This window comes from Ailuropoda melanoleuca, chromosome 12, assembly GCF_002007445.2.
Source record: "Ailuropoda melanoleuca isolate Jingjing chromosome 12, ASM200744v2, whole genome shotgun sequence".
Classification (NCBI taxonomy): domain Eukaryota; kingdom Metazoa; phylum Chordata; class Mammalia; order Carnivora; family Ursidae; genus Ailuropoda; species Ailuropoda melanoleuca.
In genome coordinates this window covers 75,503,579-75,525,056 of record NC_048229.1, presented here as the reverse complement: position 1 = coordinate 75,525,056, position 21,478 = coordinate 75,503,579, and the positions used below count along the sequence as shown (strand labels likewise).

The window sequence follows — 21,478 nt, the reverse complement described above, 5'->3', positions numbered from 1 at the left end:
AACCCATAACATGATTACCTCTATTGTTCCCACTAGGAAAATTATGACAACTCTTGTTCTCATTTCAGGACCTTTCAGTTGCTATCCTCTCGTCTTAGAACACCCTATCTCCAACTCTTCGTAGAATAGGTTTTTCTCAACTTTTAAGCCTTAGTTAGCACTATCATCTGACAAAAGCCATCCTGGACCACCGTACCCAAAGTTACCCTACAAGTCACTATATCACATCATTATTTTCTTTCTTCCATGGCACTCACCATTAAGGTCAGCTGCAGGAAAGGGAGGTCGCCTGTCTTTATGCATGTAGCCCAGTGTCTCACTCTCAGTTATGAATAAGCTTCTATAACCACTTACCATATCATAATGACTTAATGTATGGACTCCACTGAGAAAATCTGCTAGGGCACGGCCACGGTTTTGTCTTGGTTTTTTTTTTCCACCAAGTTTTCGGACTCTGGGCTCTCACACTTACTAGCTGTGCGAACGGTGTAAGTGCCTTAACCTCCCTCCCGAGGTCTCAGGGTCCCTAAGGACATGATGACAACACCACGGTGTCCCAAGCTGTAAGGAGGCGTATGTAAAACGCAGGCGAGGCAGCCAGAGCCAAGAACGCGGCGTGGGGCAGTCAGCCGCTGGCACGGCGTCAGGGCCGGTGCTTTCCCCGCGACTCGTGTGGACCTCGTGTTCGGGTGCGCCGTGCAGCACTGAAGCTGTCCTTTGGGACAGGTGGCCGCCCGTTCTCGTGCCCGTGAGTTCGTCTCGGGCTGTTTCACAGAACGCTCATTCAGAGTCAGAGACGCGCACAGCTGCAAACGGTGACTCCAGCACGGTTTTCCGTCGCATTTCGAGAGCCCGCACTGCCTGAGTCTGCACCCGCCTCCCTCCCTCCGATTCCCGGGCCAGCGGAGCAGCCCTCAAATGCCTCAGTGTCCTCAACGTGGGAGGAACGGTTACGCGGGCCGTGGTGCTGCGCCGGGGATGCCCGCCGTCCGCGACGGAAACGCGTCACAGAAGCGGTCCAGCCGAGACGGTGCGACAAGCGTCTCAAAAGTCCCACCAGCTCGACCGGGTCGGCGACGCGCGGCGACACTCGCCACCTACCGCTCTCAGGGGCCAGAACTTGGGCCTCCTCCGACTGAGGCCTCCTTAGACGTTTTCCTCCCCACGTCAAGTCGCTCTCACCCCTGCGTGGTCGGCAGTGTCCTTAACCCGAGCTCCTCCTTGAGGCGAGCACTCCCTGAGGCTACGAGCGGAGATCCCGGGACACGCCAGGGCGCGAGAAACGGGGGCGGAGCCACGGGGCAGGAGGACGTGTGTTGCGTGAGACGACGCCACGACGCACGCAGCACTGCGCGTGCGCATTGGGAGCTGGTAGTGGCTCGCGGTTCTGAGCAGGAGCCAATATGGCGGCCGAGCGCAAGACGAAATTGTCCAAGAACCTGCTGCGCATGAAGGTGCGGGGACGCCGGGGAGGCGGGTGGGGAAACAGGGGTACCTGGGTTTCCGGACCTGGCCGGGTCAGCGGCGCCAGACGAAGGCGGGCACCAGGAAAGGCATGAGGGCCACCAGCTTGGACATTCATTCATTCATTTAGCGCTTGCTCTGCCTCAGGCACTAGGAACTGGATTGTGAATCCGGGGGATTCCCTCATAAAGCCCGCGGTGGGATAGGAAAGAGAGACACGTAAGCAAGTAGGATGCCGTGGCACTGAGTGCGCCTGAAGCCCCAGGCGTTTGCTTGGCTTCTGCGGGAAGTGGCCCTAAAGTAGAGATTGAAGGGTAGATGGGAGGGTGGGCGCAGGGCAAGGTAAACGCAGGCAAGAGCGAGTTCAGAAGTCTAAGACGCAAACCTCAAGAAATCCATTGGGATTTCCAAGAACTAAAGATAATTCAGTATGTCTGGAAGGCAAGTAGCAAAAAGTGGGCCTGGAAAAGTAGCCAGTCGCCCCCAACAGGTGAGGAATTTTTGGCCAGATTAAGGATTTTTTTTTTTTTCCTTTGTGAACACGGGGAAGCGATTGAGCACGGATTAACAGCATTTTAGCTGTCCTTAATTTTCAAAGTTACTTTAACTGCCCTGTGGAGAATACATTGGTGAAAGAGGGACCTGACAAGGGCCAAAATTGCATTCAGAAGCTAGAAGTTCTGATGATCTGGTCGCAGTGGCGGTGGGAATAGAATTAGAACAGTTAAGGTGAATGTCATTGACTTGAAGCAAAATTGATTTTTAGATTCTAAACTGAATCACTTTAACAAATAATTTTAAAGTGGAAAGAAAAAAAAGGCAAGGGTATTTAAAAAGGAATACAGAAATTAAAACAGGGAAAACAGCCAGGCCTAAAAAATTTGAATAATAATAATGGCAAACATTTATAGTTTTTGGCAGGTTCCAGACAGCTGTTCTAAGTGCTTTGCATAAATCAGCCCATAAAATCCATCTGATAACACTATGAGGTAGATACAGTTATTACACCTGTCTTACAGCTGAAGCACTGAAACAGACAATTAAGTAACTTGGCCAAAGTTACATAGCTAACAAGTGGTGTGGACAGAACCAAACTCAGGCAGTCTGGCTCCAAAGCCCCTGCTCTTAACTGCTACTCGGTACTGCTTGTTGCTGAACACTACAGCACAGTGTTAACATGTCATGTTTAGAGAGTAATTTCCAGAAAAAAAGGAAGAAAGGCATAAAGAATGTTTTGAAAGATTGGAGAGTAAATGTTGCCTGTGCCAGATTTGTAGCTGAGCTAGGGTGTAACTAGGGATGAATAGGGTGAGTGAGGATGGAGGGTAAATCAAATGACTTACAGTTTCTAAAGTACTTCTTTCATACATATTAGCAAAACTTGAATTTTTACCCAACAGATTCTTCTTTTGACTTATGGTTTGTAATCAGAGAAGTAGAGTGGATTGGCAAAGCAGGCACATCAAATGAAGATGTGTTTGAGTGATTAGGACTCAGACCAAAGATCTGACTAAAGAGGAAGGAAGAAGTTACCTTAAAAAAAGTGTCAACACCTACCCCACTGAGGGGAAGACTCAACAGGACTTTGGAAGCAAAGGAGAGGGGGAGAAATTACATAGATTTTCTAGTTGGGTTAGCAGCTTCAGTCATTGACGAGAAAGAATTTATTGGCAGGATAGCAGGAGATAATATATATACAGATAGAGTGGAGTATCCTGTGAGAATGAATGGAACAGCTGTATTAGGTTGCTGTATCCAGCGTAGCTGTTCAGCCAGAGCTCAGTATAGAGCAAGAATGAAAGAGTTGAGGATTTAATACTAATACATTTGTTTTCAAGTGTACCTGAAATCCTCTGACTTGGTCACTTGTTGGTGACTGGAAGGTGAACCTGATGGCAAGTAGAAAGTGAAGGATGTAGGTGGTATTTCTGTCAGTGTGATGGAATGATTGTAGAGAGGACACTTATTTGTGATTTTAGCTCTTTGGGGCTCTTAAGAAAAGAGTTAGTAAACTTTTTCTATAAAGAGATGGATAATAAATACTTTAGGCTTGTGGGCCATACTGTCACTATTGCACCTACTCACCTCTGCCTTTGTAGCTCAGAACCAAATGAACATATCTTTGGTCCAATAAAACTTTATTTAAGGGGTGCCTGGGTAGTGCAGTCGTTAAGCGTCTGCCTTTGGCTCAGGGCGAGATCCCGGCGTTTTGGGATCGAGCCCCACATCAGGCTCCTCCACTGGGAGCCTGCTTCTTCCTCTCCCACTCCCCCAGCTTGTGTTCCCTTTCTCGCTGGCTGTCTCTCTGTCAAATAAATAAATAAAATCTTTAAAAAAAAAAAAAACCACTTTATTTACAACAATTGATGTCCAGCCTAAGGACTGTAATTTGTGATATCTGCTGTAGGCCCTCACTTTGAGTAAAGCAAATCACTAAGCTTTAATAGATAGTTCTTAGATCCTGTAGAGTCAGGAAATTGGATTCCTACCTAAATCTGGAGTTGCTTGATTCATATTCTACAGGGTGTTCTAGCCTTCCCATGTGTACATACGTACATAGCCATTTTATATTCCATAAATAATACCTACTTGACTAAAAATAGGAGATAAAAAGGCAGTTGGGTAGGATTGGTGAGTTGTATCACCAAGAATATAAGTGATGAAATGAGGCATCTGGGTTCAAAGAGAACCATCCAAGAAAGAGAGTCTGCGAAAATAAGAGAAGTCTGAATTTACGTGCAGAGAACCTTTATTTTTTAATTTATTTTTTTTTAAGATTTTTATTTATTTATTTGACAGAGAGAGACAGAGAGTGAATGCACAAGCAGGGAGAGCAGCAGAGGGAGAGGGAGAAGCAGGCTCTTCGCCGAGCAGGGAGCTCAACGCTGACTGACCTGAGCAGAAGGCAGATGCTTAACCACCCTCAGAGAACCTTTACTGAACTTTTGTATACCAGCTGCAGCTTGAGTACTAGTAATAAAAGATGAACAAGAGACATGGTCTGCTATTCCGAATCTCTGTCTTTTGGGAGACACAGAAGAAGCATAATGAACAATAAGCCAGTGCCTATAAGGCTCTTAGACATAGGGAAAGATGTTCTTTTATGGGAACAGGTCTGTGAAGAGCTTAGCCAAACAGCAGTCAGGGAAGGCCCAAAGGACATGTGTTCTGGGCCTTTACAAGTGAATGTTTTGCCAGGTAGAAAATGGAAACATGATGTTGAGTAGCAGAGGCAGAAGGACTAGGAAGTACAAGTTATGCATTCCAGAAACTGCCAGTTCTTTCCTGGGTAAGAGTATAGACACAGATAAAAGGATGAAGACTATAAAACACTTTACATAGAGTGCAAACATTTCCTTTACATTTATTTAAAATAATGATGGATTCACAGGAAGTTGCAAAAAATGTACAGGGAGATCCTATGCACCCCTGTCTTACATTGCTAGAGTATGGTGCAAAGCCAAGACATGCCAATTTGGCTTAAAGGTGTCAGAGATTATTTCACAGAGATGGAGTAGCTTTTCCTATATATCAGAAGGGCTAGGAATTGCCCAGGTGGAGGAGCATGAGAAAAGGCATTCCAGACCAAGAACAGCAAGTACAAAGACCAGTGGGCTCATGGGTCATCAAGAGATCCAGAAAGTATTGAGTCTCTCCTCCTCTTTCTGCTCTCACTTTCCATCTCTACCTGCCTGTCCTGATCTGTGTGTTTTGTCTTAGCCCTTCCAGACTGGCTACTATGTAAAAGTGAAATATTTATGAGCTGCTTATTGAATACAGTTTTTTATTGTTTGTTTTTACTAAATTTGAGGCAAACTAAAGTACAGCAAAGATCTTTCCAAAGTCTTCTGAAGGAAGTCCACATTCCTTTTTATGTGCTCTAGTGGGCTCCTGCCATCCTGGTATGACGTTCTCAAGGGCAGAGCTAAGCCACTTTGGTCCCGGCACCTCCACCCTCACCCCTGAGATAGTATTCCTGAAGAAATGAGAGAAAGCACATGGAGGAATAAAGTTATTGGAGTTTTCTCCAACTCTAAGTTGAGAAAACTAGTTGCTGACACTGATTTTGTTTTGTTTTTGACAGTTCATGCAAAGGGGACTGGACTCGGAGACCAAGAAGCAACTAGAAGAGGAAGAAAAGAAAATCATTAGTGAAGAGCACTGGTATTTGGATTTGCCAGAGCTTAAAGAAAAAGAGTAGGTTAATTAGAAATTATATTAATGATGCTTTGGGCCTTCAGAGGGAAATCCCTGTAAATGGGACTCATCATTCCAGTGACACAAAGCCTGTAAAATAATATCTGTTCAGTTTCTTCAATTAGCTTTGCAAATAATTTTCTAAAATTATTAAATCTATGTGAGTTCTTCTTGGATTTATACATTTTTACTGGTCCTCATGATACCATTGTTCTTTTTCTATAACGAATAAAGGAATCTAGCCCACTCATCTCTGGTAATAACTGGGGAGCTTTTATGAGAATCTGTGGTGTGCTCCTTGTCATATTAAGTTTGAAGATTAAGTTGGAAGGTGTGTACTTTTGGCCTCTCCAGTTTTGTTTGAATAGTGGCATTCTTCATTAAGCTGAGCTTCTTAAAAGCAAGTCAAGAGTTTTTGGTGTGTTTCTTTTCTTTTCCTTTTTCTTTTTCTTTTTTTTTTTTTTAATTTTTACTACTTTTCATACCAGTCATCTTAGCTGACATATTGAGTCTAGCATGTGCCAGGAACTGAGAGCTAAGCACTTTAAATCTCTTAATTATGTAATCCTCAGAGCAGACCTAGGAGCTGGCTACTGTCATTCCATCTGTTTTATAGATGAGGAATCTGAAGCTTGAGAGAGTAACTTGCCCAGAGTCAGCCGACTGGTCACGGCTAAGGCTGGGATATCATACTAGACTGTTCGTCTTCCACCTCTAAGCGTGGTTGGTGCTTGAGAATAATTTTGAATAAAGGAGTGATAGATTCATATCATCCATTGATTTTTATCTAAATTCTTCTTAAAGCTATCATGTCTCCTGGGTGGTTTTCTTACCTTAGTGAGCTCTGTGGTTTGGTAGTTTTATTTAAACTTTGTCAGATGGTGGAAGATGCTGCTTATTCAGGCACATTTATGTTTTTTTCTTTCCATGCCTAATTTTTTGTGTTTAACATGTTGTATTCCCTTGTTCATTTGGCTGACCTTCTCTGGATCTTTTCTGGAAGGAAGGTACTTTGTTTTCTCTGCTTGCTTCTCTGTGTGCTTTTCTCTGCTGCTTCTCCAAGGAAGCAAGGTGGCCATGAGGAAGGGGAAGACAATGACAGAGATGGTGTGGATTTGGGGGCAGGGTGGTGTAGGAAGGAACCATTATTGGTAAGGAGCTATAATTTAGTTTTATGCCTTGACTAATCTTGCACAAAGTATTCCAGATTTTTTTTTTTTTAGTTTTATTGAGGGACAGGATGGTTTCTGTCTTGTTTTCAGTATTTTTCCCCCCAACATAACATATTCCCAGAAAAATGACCTTTGGATTCCTTTCCTGGGAGGCAAATGTCTCCATCCTCTTGGGCTACTATAACAAAATACCACAGAATTCGTAGCTTATAAAGAACAGAGGGTCGCCTGGGTGATTCAGTCAGTTAAGCACTCTGCCTTCGGCTCAGGTCATGATCCCAGGGTCCTGGGATGGAGTCCAGCATCGCTGCCTTGCTCCATGGGGAGCCTGCTTCCCTCTCTGCCTGCCACTCCCCCTGCTCGTGCGGGCTTTTTCTCTCTAGGTCTCTCTCTGACAAATAAAAATTAATAATATCTATTTTTTAAAAAAGAACAAGTTTATTTCTCACAGTTCTCTAGGCTGGAAATCTAAAATCGAGGCGCTACCCAGGTCATGTTTTCGTGATATGGCCATCTCCCTGGTTCATAACCAGCATCTTCTCACTGGGTCCTCACCTGGTGAAAGGGGCTAGGGGCTTCTTTTTCTTTTTTGTTTTTTTTCTTAAGATTTATTTATTTATTTATTTATTTGAGAGAGTGAGTGGGGTGGGAAGTGGGGTGTTGGGGCAGAGGGAGAGTTTCAGGCAGACTCCATGCTAAGCGTGGAGCCAATTCAGGTCTCCATCTCCGTGATGCCAAGATCACAACCTAAGCTGAAACCAAGAGTCAGAGGCTTAACCGACTGTGCCACCCAGGTGCCCCAGGTCTAGGGAAGTCTGTGGAGTCTCTTTTGTAAAATGCTAATTCCATTTATGAGGGCCCCACCCTCCTGACTTCAGCCACCTCCCAAAGGCCTGGTCTCCAAATACCATCATCTATGGGAGTTAAGATTTCAACATATGTATTTGTAATACGTATGTTGTACTGTATAGGGTTTGACCCTAGCAGTAAATAATAAACCTTTGCCACCATTCAGTGCCTGTTTGTGTATAGATGTGTATATTAGGTTTAAGTCATTGGCAGGAAAAGGTGACACTGTCAAATTGGGTAATTTGAGAGTATGACAGAGTAGGGCACAGGGAAGCCACCAAGGACGGTGCATACCCCATAGCTTGTGTGGTGGGAGCAATTTCCACTCCAGGCCCAGAGGGTCAAGGGAAGGGAGTGGTTACTGAATCTGAAGACATCTTACAAGAGCTGCTACCTTCCTAAGAGGGCATAGCCACCCTGAGGTAATCCCACAGGAAGGAAGCCTGGTTCCAGACTGCAAAGGACCCTTTCCACGTATAACATTCAAATCAGCGTCCCAGGATACAGAGTGGGGGGAGATAATGAGAAGTAAATCTGGAGAGAAAAATGGATGATATGTCTTCAGGATGTGTGGTTTTTAATACCCCAAATAGGGAGCCAGTGGCATGGATTGGTTAATTAAGTGCATGGGCTCCGGAATCGGGCAGATCTGTGTTTCATGCCCAGCTCTGCCACTTGCTTACTTGTGACCTTGGGCAAGGTGTGTATCTCCTCTTTTGTCCTCTGTGTATTGGGTATGATGATAGTGTCTATCACTTACCTTTCGAGATGTAAATAAGCTAAGGTATGTGACGCCCTTACCACAACATGTCAGGCACAAAGCGCGATAAACACTGCTGGCATGTGTACTACCTTATACTTGAATATTATTAAATTCACCCATTCCTTCCTGCTCTTTTGTATTTGCAAGTTTTTCCTTGGTAGTATCATCTGAATTATTCCAGAAGGTTACTGCTCTCTTTGAAATTGGAGGCTTTGCTGTGTATGTGCCCTGGAAGTCTAGAGGTTGCCATCTGTGATGTCAGCCATATCATCCTGTAATTCAGTGAGGACATTAGGGCTGTTCAGTCCACAGCTCCCCTGAGAGGCTACCACTAGCCAGTGCCTGAGCAGCGAGGGGGGTGAGGGACTGCTTTGCCTCAACTGGGAACACCGCAGGGCCTTCTGAACCCTGCCCCCCACCCCCCCAGAGGTCCTTATAGAGGCCGAGGCTTTAGTGTAGCCACATTGCAAGTCACCTCCTCCCACCCAGTCCTGCTGTCCTCATTTCCATAGAGGGGCATCTCCCAAACAGCACTGGCCAACAATACTTATGCGCACGATCCTGTCTCAAAGCCTGTTTCCAGGGAACCCGATAGAAAATGCTTGGTATAAATTCCTGCAAGTAGAATTTACCAGATCAAAGATTGTGTGGTGTTTTTGCCACATTGTTTTTCTCCAAAGAATGTGCCCCAGTACAGAGAATAGCCAGTTTAATTGCTTTTTTGCCATAGGATGTTGCTTTAAAAGTATATTTGGCTACAATGCTTCTTGTGCTTGCATATTGTGGCCTAATGAATGTCAGGAATTGTGAGATCTGAGATCGTACCCTACTTGCAAATGAACAGGTTAGCGGGCCACAGTTTCATGGATGCTGGTGGAAGGTACAAGACTTTTGGGTCAGACACAAGGACTTCATTCCTCACACCACAGCAGACAGTATGAGCAGCTCTTGGGCATCATTTCCCCCTCGTCCCTCAAATTTTATGGGGGATGATGTGGCGAGGCCCACCTGTATGTGTGGCCCATAATAGGTTTGTGTCACAGCTGAGCAGTCTTCAGTTTAGGAAACCTGTATCTTTTTTTTTTTTTTTAAAGATTTTATTTATTTGAGCGAGAGAGAGACAGCCAGTGAGAGAGGGAACACGAGCAGGGGGAGTGGGAGTGGGAGAGGAAGAAGCAGGCTCCCAGCGGAGCAGGGAGCCCGAAGCAGGGCTCGATCCCAGAACGCCAGGATCATGCCCTGAGCCGAAGGCAGAGGCTTAACGACTGAGCCACCTAGGCGCCCTGGAAACCTGTATCTTTAATACTGGACTGCAAGATGACTTGCCCTGAGCCCCCAAGAAAAACATTATTATACTGGACATTAAGCAAGTCTGCACTTTGCTCCAAAGGAAGACGATAGCTCTGCCTATCAGAGTGGTTCACACATCCCTCAAAAGTTGTTCCAGACCAAAAGGGCAGTTAGTATCTCATTCACAGGAGAAACCCATAGAGAATTGTTCCCCTACAGTGATTTTTTCCCCTGCTTTGCCATGCATGTTATTTGTGGCTTTTAGACAAGTCTGGGGGTTTTTTTGTTTTTTGGGTTTTTTTTTTCTGTGCAGTAGTTTCTCATCTTTAAAAATAGATGAAATAAGATAATATCCTGGATGTGTTTTGGCTCTAAAATTATGGATCCTTATTAACAGAAATAAGGATATTAAAATACAGAATGCTTACTGTTAAGTTTTAGAATATTTAGTGTTTTGCTAACTCTGTATTTAATTAATTTTCCTAATTATTGAAATTGCTCATAGATAACGAAACACCTGTGCTCCTTTTTATATTATTGTGTCAAGTGGAAACCTCTGGGAAAGCCCTCTGACCGGGGTGTGGTCCTGCTGTGCATCCGTTCCTAGCCTCTGGATCTGTCTTTTGTCTTAAGTGAGTGCGTAAATGTGTAGTTGTGGTGATTTCCTGAGGGGTGATGGATTTGGGAGAGGGATGAGGTTTTATCAGCTGCAGATTAGGCAACTGAGAGGGAATCCCACGTTTATGGAAAAGGAAGAAGGTTCTGGAGAATGTGTGCCCTCAGGGAGGGGGTTTCCTAAAGGGTCCTGAAGGTGCTGGCTGAACTAGAGAGCCAAGGAGAGAAGAACCCAAAGAACAGTGGTTCTCAAAGTTTTGGGCTCAAGAACCTTTTTTCATTTTATAAAATTACTTAAACCCCTGAAGAACTTCTATTTGTGTGGTTTCTTTCATGTCGATATTTACTGTGTAAGAAATTATAAGAAAACTTTTTAAATGCTCACTTTAAAGGCAGACTCATGTTGTTAATATAAATAACACATTTTTCATGAAAAATAATTGTTTCCCAGGGTGCCTGGGTGGCCCAGTTGGTTAAGCATCTGCCTTTGGCTCAGGTCATGATCTCAGGGTTCTGGCATTGGGCCCCACATTGTGCTCCCCACTCAGTGGGGAGCCTTCTTCTCTCTCTGCTGCTCCCCCTGCTTGTGTTTGCTCTCTCTCTCTCTTTCTCTGTGTCAAATAAATAAATAAAATCTTTGGAAGGAAGGGAGGGAGGGAAGGTGGGAGGAAGGAAGGAAGGAAGGAAGGATTGAAGGAAAATAACTGTTTCCCAAGACCGAAAAATGTTCATGAGAAGAATGGCATTATCTTACATTTTTGTGAATCTTCTAATGTCTGGCATTAACAGAAGATGGGTTGATTCTTTGGGTAGAGTCTCTTAAGTCCTGCACCCAGCCTGTTGTAGTCTGTTGTTTTGGTTGAGGCACATGAAGAAAATCCACCCTTACACAGGTGATGTAATTGAAAGGGGAAGAGTAGGGGCGCCTGGCTGGCTCAGTCATTAAGCGTCTGCCTTCAGCTCAGGTCATGATCCCTGGGTACTGGGATCGAGCCCCGCATCGGGCTTCCCGCTCAGCAGGAAGCCTGCTTCTTCCTCTCCCACACCCCTGCTTGTGTTCCCTCTCTTGCTGTCTCTCTCTGTCAAATAAATAAATAAAATCTTTTAACAAGGGGGGAGTATTATAATAGCCTTTTCAGATAACTTTTTGACACTACTCCAAAACCCAGTAACTAGTAGCTTAACAGCAGTATGGAATCTCAAAGTGTCAATACATTTTTCATAATTATTAGTCTACCTTGCATTTGGAATAGATCTTTTATCCATGCATGATTTCATAACGTCATGTATTTCTCATTTGGAAAATATTAGTTCAGTGAGTTGTATAGATTTTCTAAATGTTAACTTGTTTCCTTAAATAGTATCAAAAACCATATTCATTAATATTACCAAGGGTTTCATCAGAAAAATCTTTTAAGTATTGAGAAGCTCTCAAGCTGAAGATGACATACACAAGCTATTCAGAATTCTAATTTTTGCTCAAACGCTTGAATTTTGTAACTGGCAACAAGTGCTGTTAGTTGTGCCTTTGAAGTGACAAGTTCATTTGATTCATTTTCAGAAAAATGTCTGCCAGGTACCCAAGTCTGAATAACCATAGTTCTAATGTTCCATGAAAAAAAGTGTCTAATTCAACTCAGAACTCTATCACACAAGTGCATTTCCTCAAGATGGTCATCATGCTTCACTATGCAGAAGTACTTTCCATTTCGCATGCGGAATATTTTTGAAAAGTGTAATCGAGGATCGAGATTAATGAAAATTAATAATTTTTTTACTGCTTCATCAAGAACATTCTTATTGGCTTCTTTCCCTTTTCTAAAAAAAGACTTTGAAAACCAACAGTGACTACTAGCATGGTATGGTGTCCCTACTTTCATTCATGCCAAGATGAGCTCTTACTCACAATTGCTTTTGCACCCTTTGTGTGTCAACCAAGAAGACAACCTCTTAGTCTCACCGTGAAATTATTTTGATCTCCTATCAGTGTTCCCTTCTGTCACTCCTTCCAGGTCACGTGTCACTCCTTCCAGGTCACGGAGGCCCCCACACTGTTTCTCAGGTGGGCCCCTTACACTCCGTTCTCAGGGTCTTTAATGGGTCCCCCACTGTTCTTCCCCAGGCATCATGTTGTGTTCCTCATTGCCTTCTGAACTTGGCTCAGATGTCATCCATCCAAGAAGCCTGCCCAGACCACTTTTCATACAGCAACCAAAGACAAATTCTTTAGATTAAAAAAAGTTTGAATGAATTGGATAGAATCCTGTTTTCATTTTGTAGCTGAACTAACGTGAGTTCACTCCTTGCTGAGTTACAGATAAGGACTACTCTGGGTGGAGTGGTCACACAAAGGGAAGGTTTTGCCGCAAATAGAGATAACGGGGAATACCTTCCAAAGCCATGATTCTCCCAAGTGAGGGTTAGTGGGTTTCTTTTATTTAGGGTTAGGTTGAATATTCAGAAAGGGGAGCTTTGTCATCACGTGTAAAGACAGACAGGAGGTCATGTAGGCATGCTTAAAAAACATGCCTATACATGTATCCTGTTATGTTAATGAAGCTTGTGCTCCTCTGAGGGCGGAGACTAACTTTACAGTGAAGCTGAGGTAACTGTCCAACCAGGGGAAGGGGCTAATGGGAGTGCTCCTAGAGCTAGCAGAAGCTGGATGGGGTGGGGTCTGGGGCTCCAGATGCAAGGCCTTGCTTACTTTTGAAACAGCACAGGGAGTCTTACCAGTGGTTTATTGTCTCTGATTCCATACCTGGCGTGGTAGAATGTTAGTTTTTGCTCTTTGTTTTTTTTTTTTTTTTTAATCTTTACTGAGGTTTTTGCATTTCTCTGTGATTCTGACACCTCCTAGGAAGTCAAGCTACAAGTGCTGGAAAATAGCTGGGGGCCTAAATTGACTTCTCTGGTGTCGTGCTGTGTCTTGTCTTTTTTTTTTGGAGGGACCCCTAACTCTTTCTGCTTAGTTTCTCTTCCGTAAAAGTGGAATTGCTGCGTCATAAGGTTGGCGTATAGTTCACTTTATGAGGCACTTTCAGGCCGGTTTCCACAGTGATTGCACCATTTTATTACACTTTCACTAAGAAAGTAGAAGAGCTCTGATTTTTCCATGTCCTTCCAACGTTTGGTGTTACCTGTTCTGTCGTTCTAGTGGTATCTCATTATGATTTTTTATTTGCATTTTCCTGGTGACTAATGATGTTAAAGAACTCTTATGTGCTTATTGGCATTTCCATATCTCCCTTTATGAAGTCCTTATTCAAATCTTTTGCCCGTTTTTAAAAATGAGATGGTTCTTTTTTCTAGCATCTTACATATTTATCCATCCCTCTATACATCTGTCAATTCATTTTATTTTTAGTGTATTTCAGGGTAAGTTGCACACATGCATATCGTTAACTAGAATTCAGTGTTTGCATAGGGTTTGGTTTGATTTGGTTTGGTTTGGTTTGGTTTGGTTTCTTGAGATAAAACACATACTTCTGGGACCCCTGGGTAGCTCAGTTGTTGACCTTCTGCCTTCTGCTCAGGTTATGATCCCAGAGTCCTGGGACCGAGTCCCCCACATGGTACTGCCTGCCGCTCCCCCTGCTTGTGCTCTCTCTCTCTGTCAAATATTTTTCATAAATTTTCACGTGTTTTCATAAATGTCCTTTATCAGCATGAGAGATTTTCCTTTCTCAGTTTCCTGAAGACTTTCATAAATGATGTTGAGTTTTGTCACATCTCTTTTATCATCTCATATGATTTTTCTTCTTTTCTCTGTTAACATGGGAATTATCTTGATTTTTGAATGTCACAACAACCGTACATTTCTGAAACACCCCTTGGTATTCATGTTTTATGTGTGTGTGTATGTATATATATATATATTTCTTAAAACTGGATAATATTTTAGTAATTATTTTTGCTTCCATATTCATATAGCATATTCTATAGGTTTCTTATAATGTCTTTAGTTTGGCTATAACATGAGTTGGGAAGTGTCCCCTCCTTCTCATTTCTTAGTTTGAGTAAAATTGGTATTATTTCTTCCTTAAATTTTTGATAAAATTCACCAGTGAAGGGGTGCCTGGGTGGCTCAGTAGGTTGAGCTTCTGCCTTTGGCTCGGGTCATGATCCCAGGGTCCTGTGGCCGAGCCCTGCGGCTGGCTTTCTGCTCAGCAGGGAGCCAGCTTCCCCCTCTTCTTCCCTGCTTGTGCTCTCTCTCACTATCTCTGTTGCTATCTCTGTTTCTCTCTCTCAAATAAATAAATAAAATCTTTTTTAAAAAAATTCACCAGTGAAGCCATCTGGATCTAAAGTTTTCTCTGTGGAAAGATTCTTAATAATAAATTCAGTTTCTTTAATAGTTAGAAGAGTATTCTGATTTTTCATTTCAGATACTATTTTTTCTGTTGTAAAATTTCTATTTGGTCAATTTTCATAGTTTCCATATTTTAATTCAGGTTCCCTATTTGTGTCTTCATTACATTCCTGTGTTCCTTTAAATCCTTGAACATATTTATTATAACTGTTTTTAGAGGCTCCTGGGTGGCTCAGTTAAAAGTCCAACTCTTGATTTCAACCCAGTTCATGATCTTAGGCTTGTGAAATTGAGCCCTAGGCTGGGCATGGAGCCTGCTGAAGTTTCTCTCTCTCTCCCCTCTCCCTGTCTTCCCCTGTCCTCTGTCCTTCCTCCCCCCATCTAAAAAAAATAACTGTTTTAAGGTCCTTTTCTATTAATGCCGTCATCTTTTCTTTCTAATGATTTGTTTTTCCTCTGTTTATGGGTCACATTTTCCTGCCACCTTACATGTTAGCAACTTTTTATTGTGTGTCTCCCATTATGTATGGCATTGTTTAGTACCTGGATTTTGTTGTCTTCCTTAATGAAGTGTTGAATTTTCCCTTAGGCAGTTAATTTGCATGCCAATCAGCTTGGTCCCTGTTTCACAGCCTTGACTTCTCCTAGATGTGCCCGACTCCTGAGGTGTGACCTTTCTGTTCAGTGTTGCAGGGTATTCAGCTTGGTTGCTCCACTCTGGATAGGCACAACTCAGACATTTCCCTCCTTTGTGCAAGGTCTTGTATTTGTTCAACATATAGTTTTAGGGTATATTTTCATTCTCAGATATGGTATGCTGGAAGACGGTCCCCCAAATAATATCCAGGTCCTTGTCGCTGGAACCTATGTTAGTTTATATTGCAAAAATTGACTTTGCTGGTGTAACTAAGTTAAAGATCTTTAGATGGGGAGATTATTCTAGATTGTCTGGGTGGCCCCTATATACAATCACATCTATCTTTATAAAAGGGAGATAGGAGAGAAGGCAGTGTGACTATGGAGAGAGAGGTTGGGGTAATGCAATCATAAGCCAAGGACTCCTAGCTGTCAGCAGAAGCAAGGAATGAATTCTCTCCTATAGCCTCTGGAGGGAGTGCAGCTCTGCCAACACCTTGATTTTGTCCAGTGAAACTGACTGTAGACTTCCAAAATTGAGAGCATAAATTTCTGTTGCTTTGATACACCAATTTTGTGGTGGTGTCTTACAGCAGTCCTAGGCAACTAATACACCAGGTAATTGTTCTCTGGAAATTGTTTTTTTTTTCCCCTGACACTGTTGGACTTGCCCTGCACATAGACAGCCTAGTATTCGGCCAGACATTCAAGGGGACCATGTATGCAGGTCCCAGAATCTCTTTATGTATCTCCCTTTCTCTGGTATCTTGACCCATATACTTCAGCCCCCTCTGCAGCCCTGAACTTCAGTTTGTCTCTCTCTTCAGTTCGGTGAGACTGGGCTCAGTTTCGGCTCCCACTCCCTGCTCCACAGTTTAAAAGTTGCCTCCAGTCAGAAGTTGTGCATCCGTTGCCTTCACTCAGAAAGCTTACTTTGGTTTTTTTCTCTCAGGCGCCACAACCCTGTGCTTTGATTTGTTCATTGTTCCCTACTTAGTCCTATTTTATCGTTGGCTGAAGTAGGAGCACTAGTGTGGTACCAGCTGCTTTCTTATGACCAGGAGTGAAATAACTTGCTTCATTTTTTTCCCACTGTGCAGTAAATCTTTTATTTATCATTTGGCACCACTCTAGAATGTGACCTCCACGAGAGCAGAGACTTTTATTCGCGGCTGACTCTCCAGCTTCTAGAACACTGCCTGGCACACAGTTTGGCTTAATAAGTGTTGGCTGAGTGAGTGAATGAGTGAATCTTGACACAAGTAATGCCTCCTTTCTGCCAAAGAAGCCCTAAAGGCCAGGTATTTATTTTCCTAATGTGCTTCACGGTTGATGGTTTTGTGGTTTCAGACTACAGTCAGGTATGCTCACCTGGGACTGGGGTCATAAACTGGTGACTCAGAGGAGACTTCCTTTTAGAGACCGAAATGTCGCACCTGCAGCCTCTTTCCAGACAACGCTGGCCTCCCAGTGCTCTCTGCTGTCCAGAGCTTAGCCCCCGCAGGTGCAGAGTCATTTTTACTAGGGTAGATTTTTTTCATGGTTTTGGTTTTGGGGCAACAACCTAGCTTACCCTTATTCCTGCCTGTTTCCATTCTTGCTCATCCATCTTTCCCAGTGATTCTGTGAGATACCTAGTATCCTTTCAATGAATTCCTTCTGTGCTGAAGTCAGTCATTGTTGTTTACAGCTAAGAGCTCCAGCTAATACACTCTTTTAAAGCTGTCTGGGACTCCAATTTCAGAGTATTTAATAAGAACTTAGTAAGAATTGGTGAGGTTGGGAGATGTAAACGTCAAGGAAACTGCTTCAGATTAGAAAAATCCAGGTTTATTATAAATAGTCTAGGTCTCTCCGTTGTGTAGGCATTTATGCAAATTAAATATGTAATTTAGACGAGGCTGTGCCTGCAGCCTCCAGCTCTTGTCATCGAATGCCTTTGCTGGCCAAGGTAATCAGTTTTTTATTTCTACCCCTGTGTTCAAAGTCTTACCTTACTTTTACTCGATTCTACTAAGAACCGTAAGTGAGATTGATTTTTCATTTGAAATCTTGACTTTTATTTGCAGCGCTTTGTTATAAGTAGACACGCTATTAATACAGGTTTATTTTCCCGCTTAGGTGTTTCATAATAGAAGAACAGAGTTTCTTGTTATGTGAAGATCTTCTCTATGGAAGAATGTCATTCAGAGGATTTAATCCTGAGGTTGAGGTATTAAATATAATTGCCTCAAATTTTAAAATTTTCCAATTGAATTCTTTCTGCTAATAATTGGGTTTCGGTTTTTTCCCAACAGGTACCGTTTCTTCTCATTATATACACAATAACAAGTCTTGAAATACCTGTGGAGCTATTTAAAGAAATTGCAGCCCTTGCAGCCTGGTTTTATGGTGGAGTTAGTAGATGATTTCATACAGCAGCACACGCTCGCTCCCCGACAGTGCCCTGCGAGTGTTAAGAGTTTCAGCTCAACTCTTTCACAGGAACATCCAGATTTTGTTCATATGATGCTATTATGAAAAATTATTTTCTGGCGCCTGTAAATATATCTTTTCTAATGGAAAATGTGACTTAAAAATTGAGTAATTTGACTTTTTAATGGGCAGGTTTTAATCCAAGATTGTAAATAGATTTTTAAATGAACCTTTTGGAAAGTTTGTTTGAAAAGTAAATAATCACCTTATGAGCTGTTGATTTGAATTTTCCTGGGTCAGGTTTGTAGAGAAGCACAGACCTTCGTTTAATATTTATTAGAATTCTGGCACATGTACTGAAAGCCATCCTGTCAGGTACTCCACCAATGAATTGGAGGTATATGATATAAAGCTGCATTTTATAACTGTCACTTGAAGCCAGGGTTTCTCAGCCCTGGCACCACTGACTTCTGGAGCCAGATAATTCTTTGTGGCTGAGGCTGTCCTGTGTATTTTTAGATATTCAGGGGCATCCCCGGCCTCTATCCACTAGATACCAGTAGTGTGCGCACACACACACACACACCCCAGTTGTGACAACCAAAAATGTATCCAGACATTGCCAAAGGTCCCTTGGTAAGCAAAACTACCCCTGGTTGAAAACCACTTCTCTGAGGATGCCTGTAGAGAATCATAGTTAACCAAGTTAATCGCCCGAGTTTATTTAAAGATTATGGGTTTTCTCTTTTTTTTTTTTTCCCCTTTTTTGAGGGTGTGTGATAATTAAGGTGTTCTGTTTACACAAAGTCAACACTAAAAGTTTTTGTTTATAATAGGTATTTTCCTCAGCTTAGCCTGCTTAAAGCTTTAGATTAGGAAGAGAAAAGGCAGTGGGGTGAAGGGGGAGTCAGGAGGGAGCAAAGATGATGAGTGTGTGATGCCCAGGGACTAGGGCTGGGCGCAGACAAGCCCTCTAGGATACTGTGGGAAAAGGATCCTGATGTGGGAGGCTATTAGAAGATGGCTTTCATGGCAGCTGCTCTGTCACACTGAATACATTCTCTCTGGGGAAAGCTTTTGGACTATTTGGCTTGCAGATCTGAGCTGTCATGAAACGTAAGGGTTAGGTATGTATACCTGCTTGTGAAAAGATACCAACTTGAAACCACTTACTTCATGACAAGCAGAATGTACTTAGAACACATTTTTATAAAAATCTTCTTTCTTAAAAGATTTATTTATTTGAGAGGGAGAAAGAATGGGGAGGGGCAGACAGAGAGGGAGAGAAAGAATCTTGAGCAGGCTCCCCACTGAGCACAGAGCCCAGCACGGGCCTAATCCCAGGACCCTGAGATCATGACCTGAGCCAAAATCAAGAGTTGGATACTTAACTGACTGAGCCACCCAGGAGCCCCTAGAACATGTTTTTAATATTGTATGTGTCTTTAGTGACACCCAGCATGGAGTTTATTCATTCAATAAATATTTATTCTGTACCTGAGGTTCATCAGCCCTCTTGAGGCACTGGAAATGCAGCAGGAAACAGAATTCTGTGCCCTCACAGAGCTTGTATTCCTAGAATTATTTTCTTTTCAGTCTTTAAGTGTTGGAAAAGCTAATTGAAACTGGTTTCTCTTCTGCTTTCCCTTCCTTGTCCTGCCTTTGCTAAAAAAGAAGGTATTGTACATTAAAAAAAATTTTTTTTGTCAGGGGGTAATGATCAAGAAAGGGTTAATAATGTGAGAAAAAGAAATGGAGGTGAGAATGTGGCACATGGACATCACGTAGAATGCTTTATCCACCCTCATGTTGTGGAATGAAGCCGGTCTTCCCCATAATGTCAAAGCCAGCCTCCCAGCCCTTCCATCCTGTAATTTGCCACCCCCCTTCCACCATCTCCAAAAACTGCATTTAGTATCACTCTTGGGTGTAGTTTTCTTCCATTTGGCTCAAAGGTGGGAAATTTGGAGGAAATCTGAAAGTTTGATTTTTATTTCCCCCACTCACTAGAGTGTGTTAGCAGTGTGCCTGCTTCAGATGTAAGTAACCAATAAGATTTACGATCTAAAATACAATTTAAATTCATTAATAGGAAGTCTAATCTAGTGGGGCTTTGTCTTATTATTTTTTCCATTCACAGCTGACTTTTGTTGGCACATTGTGGAGGAAGGTATTAACAGAGAACCCCTTCATAAATTTCGTTTACTCCTCTAGATTGTGACTTCTGTTTCTCTACCTTCAAATACATTTGATACCAGTTTCTTCAATAAGCCTGTTCCAGCCCTGAAAGCACTGTTATATTTTTCAGAAATTGATGCTCCAGATGAATGCTAAGAACAAAGTGGAAGAAGTTGAAAGTGAAGCAGTGGAGCTCGATGTGTCAGATGAAGAAATGGCCAGAAGGTAACAGTCACCTCAAAACCACGTTATAATGTGGGCCCGGCATTCACTGGCTCTTACATGGGTGCTCCTCTTCCCCACAGTCTTCTATGGAGTGCCCCAGGGGGAAAATGACTTTCTGTTTTCTCTAAATTGGGCTGGGGGCAGCTCATACCTGTCAGAGGCTGGCAGTTGAGGGCTCTTGTCCAGTGCTGCTCTGCTTCTAATACATATTTTAAGATACGCGTCTCAGTTTATTTAGAATACTGCAAAAACAAAACAGTGAAGAATTTAATCATTCATAGAAAAGTTCTTAAATTTTAAATCAGTTTCTTTTAATCATCATTTTGATATTTCTTGTTGCCTTTTTGGTTTGATAGTCTTGACAAGACTTGACTCTTCCCTTGGTTTTTGTTTGTTTAATTAAACTTGTGCTGCATACCTTCTTAACAGATATGAGACCTTGGTGGGGACAATTGGGAAAAAGTTTGCCAAAAAAAGAGACCGTGCCAACTATGAAGAAGATGAAAATGGACACATCAAACCAACAGTTAAAGTAAAGAAGATGTTTCTAAAGCCCCAGGATTAAAGTGGATGCTTTGAGACAGAGCTCGGGGAAGCCTCGTGAGAGTTAGCATATTGTGGACCTCATTGTGATGGCTTCTCTGTAGTTACTAATACGATAATGTTTATTTGTAAAGAAATGGATAATTTTGGAAATATGCCATTTTCGAAACAGATGTGTGGTGGATGTTATACATCCTTTGCTTAATGGTGTTCATCAGGAATGGATTTTTAGCCCTCGATCTTCAAATATACAGAGGTATGTGGTTGCTTCCTAAAGATCTTTTTGACCTCAGATTTCTTATTAATAGGGCTTTCCAGTCGCTGACCTTGAATTGACACACATAAATTAAACCAATGTTTACGTTGCCCTTATGTCTGTATTTTACTTTAAATTATTAATCATGCCAAGCCAATTTATCCATACATTTTGGAATCAGATGTCATGAGGACTTACCGTATATAAATTCGTCAAGAACAAACATGCCTCTCCAGCCTGATGTACTTGCATGCTTCCAAGTCACTGTTAGTTTGTGGAATTATGGGTTTTTGTTGAAAGCTTTTATTAATAAAAATTGTTCTGTAATAAATATGTATTCGTATACTTTTTCTATTCTCTTACACTTTCAAATAATAGTATTTGTCCAATTCAGTATTGGAACTTTTATCCAAATGCTAACTTTAAAAAAACAGTCATTAATTGAGAATATGGTAATGTCTTAAGTTGAACCATAAGAAATTGGCTTTAATGGGTCAAAAACAATCATCAGTTTCTTATTTTAATCATTATGAAAGTCGTTAACCCATAAGTGTACCCTATTT

General features: G+C 42.3%; 1 protein-coding gene across 1 annotated transcript; it reads left to right on the top strand.

Annotated features, from left to right (window-relative positions):
• Nucleotides 1-1,403: 1,403 nt before the first annotated feature.
• Nucleotides 1,404-21,246, top strand: MPHOSPH6 (M-phase phosphoprotein 6). The gene is made up of 5 exons (XM_002917720.4): nucleotides 1,404-1,454; nucleotides 5,549-5,661; nucleotides 17,420-17,510; nucleotides 20,022-20,116; nucleotides 20,546-21,246. Exons 1-5 carry the CDS (start codon nucleotides 1,404-1,406, stop codon nucleotides 20,679-20,681), a joined length of 486 nt encoding a protein of 161 aa, XP_002917766.1. The 3' UTR covers nucleotides 20,682-21,246.
• The last annotated feature ends 232 nt before the right edge of the window (nucleotides 21,247-21,478 follow it).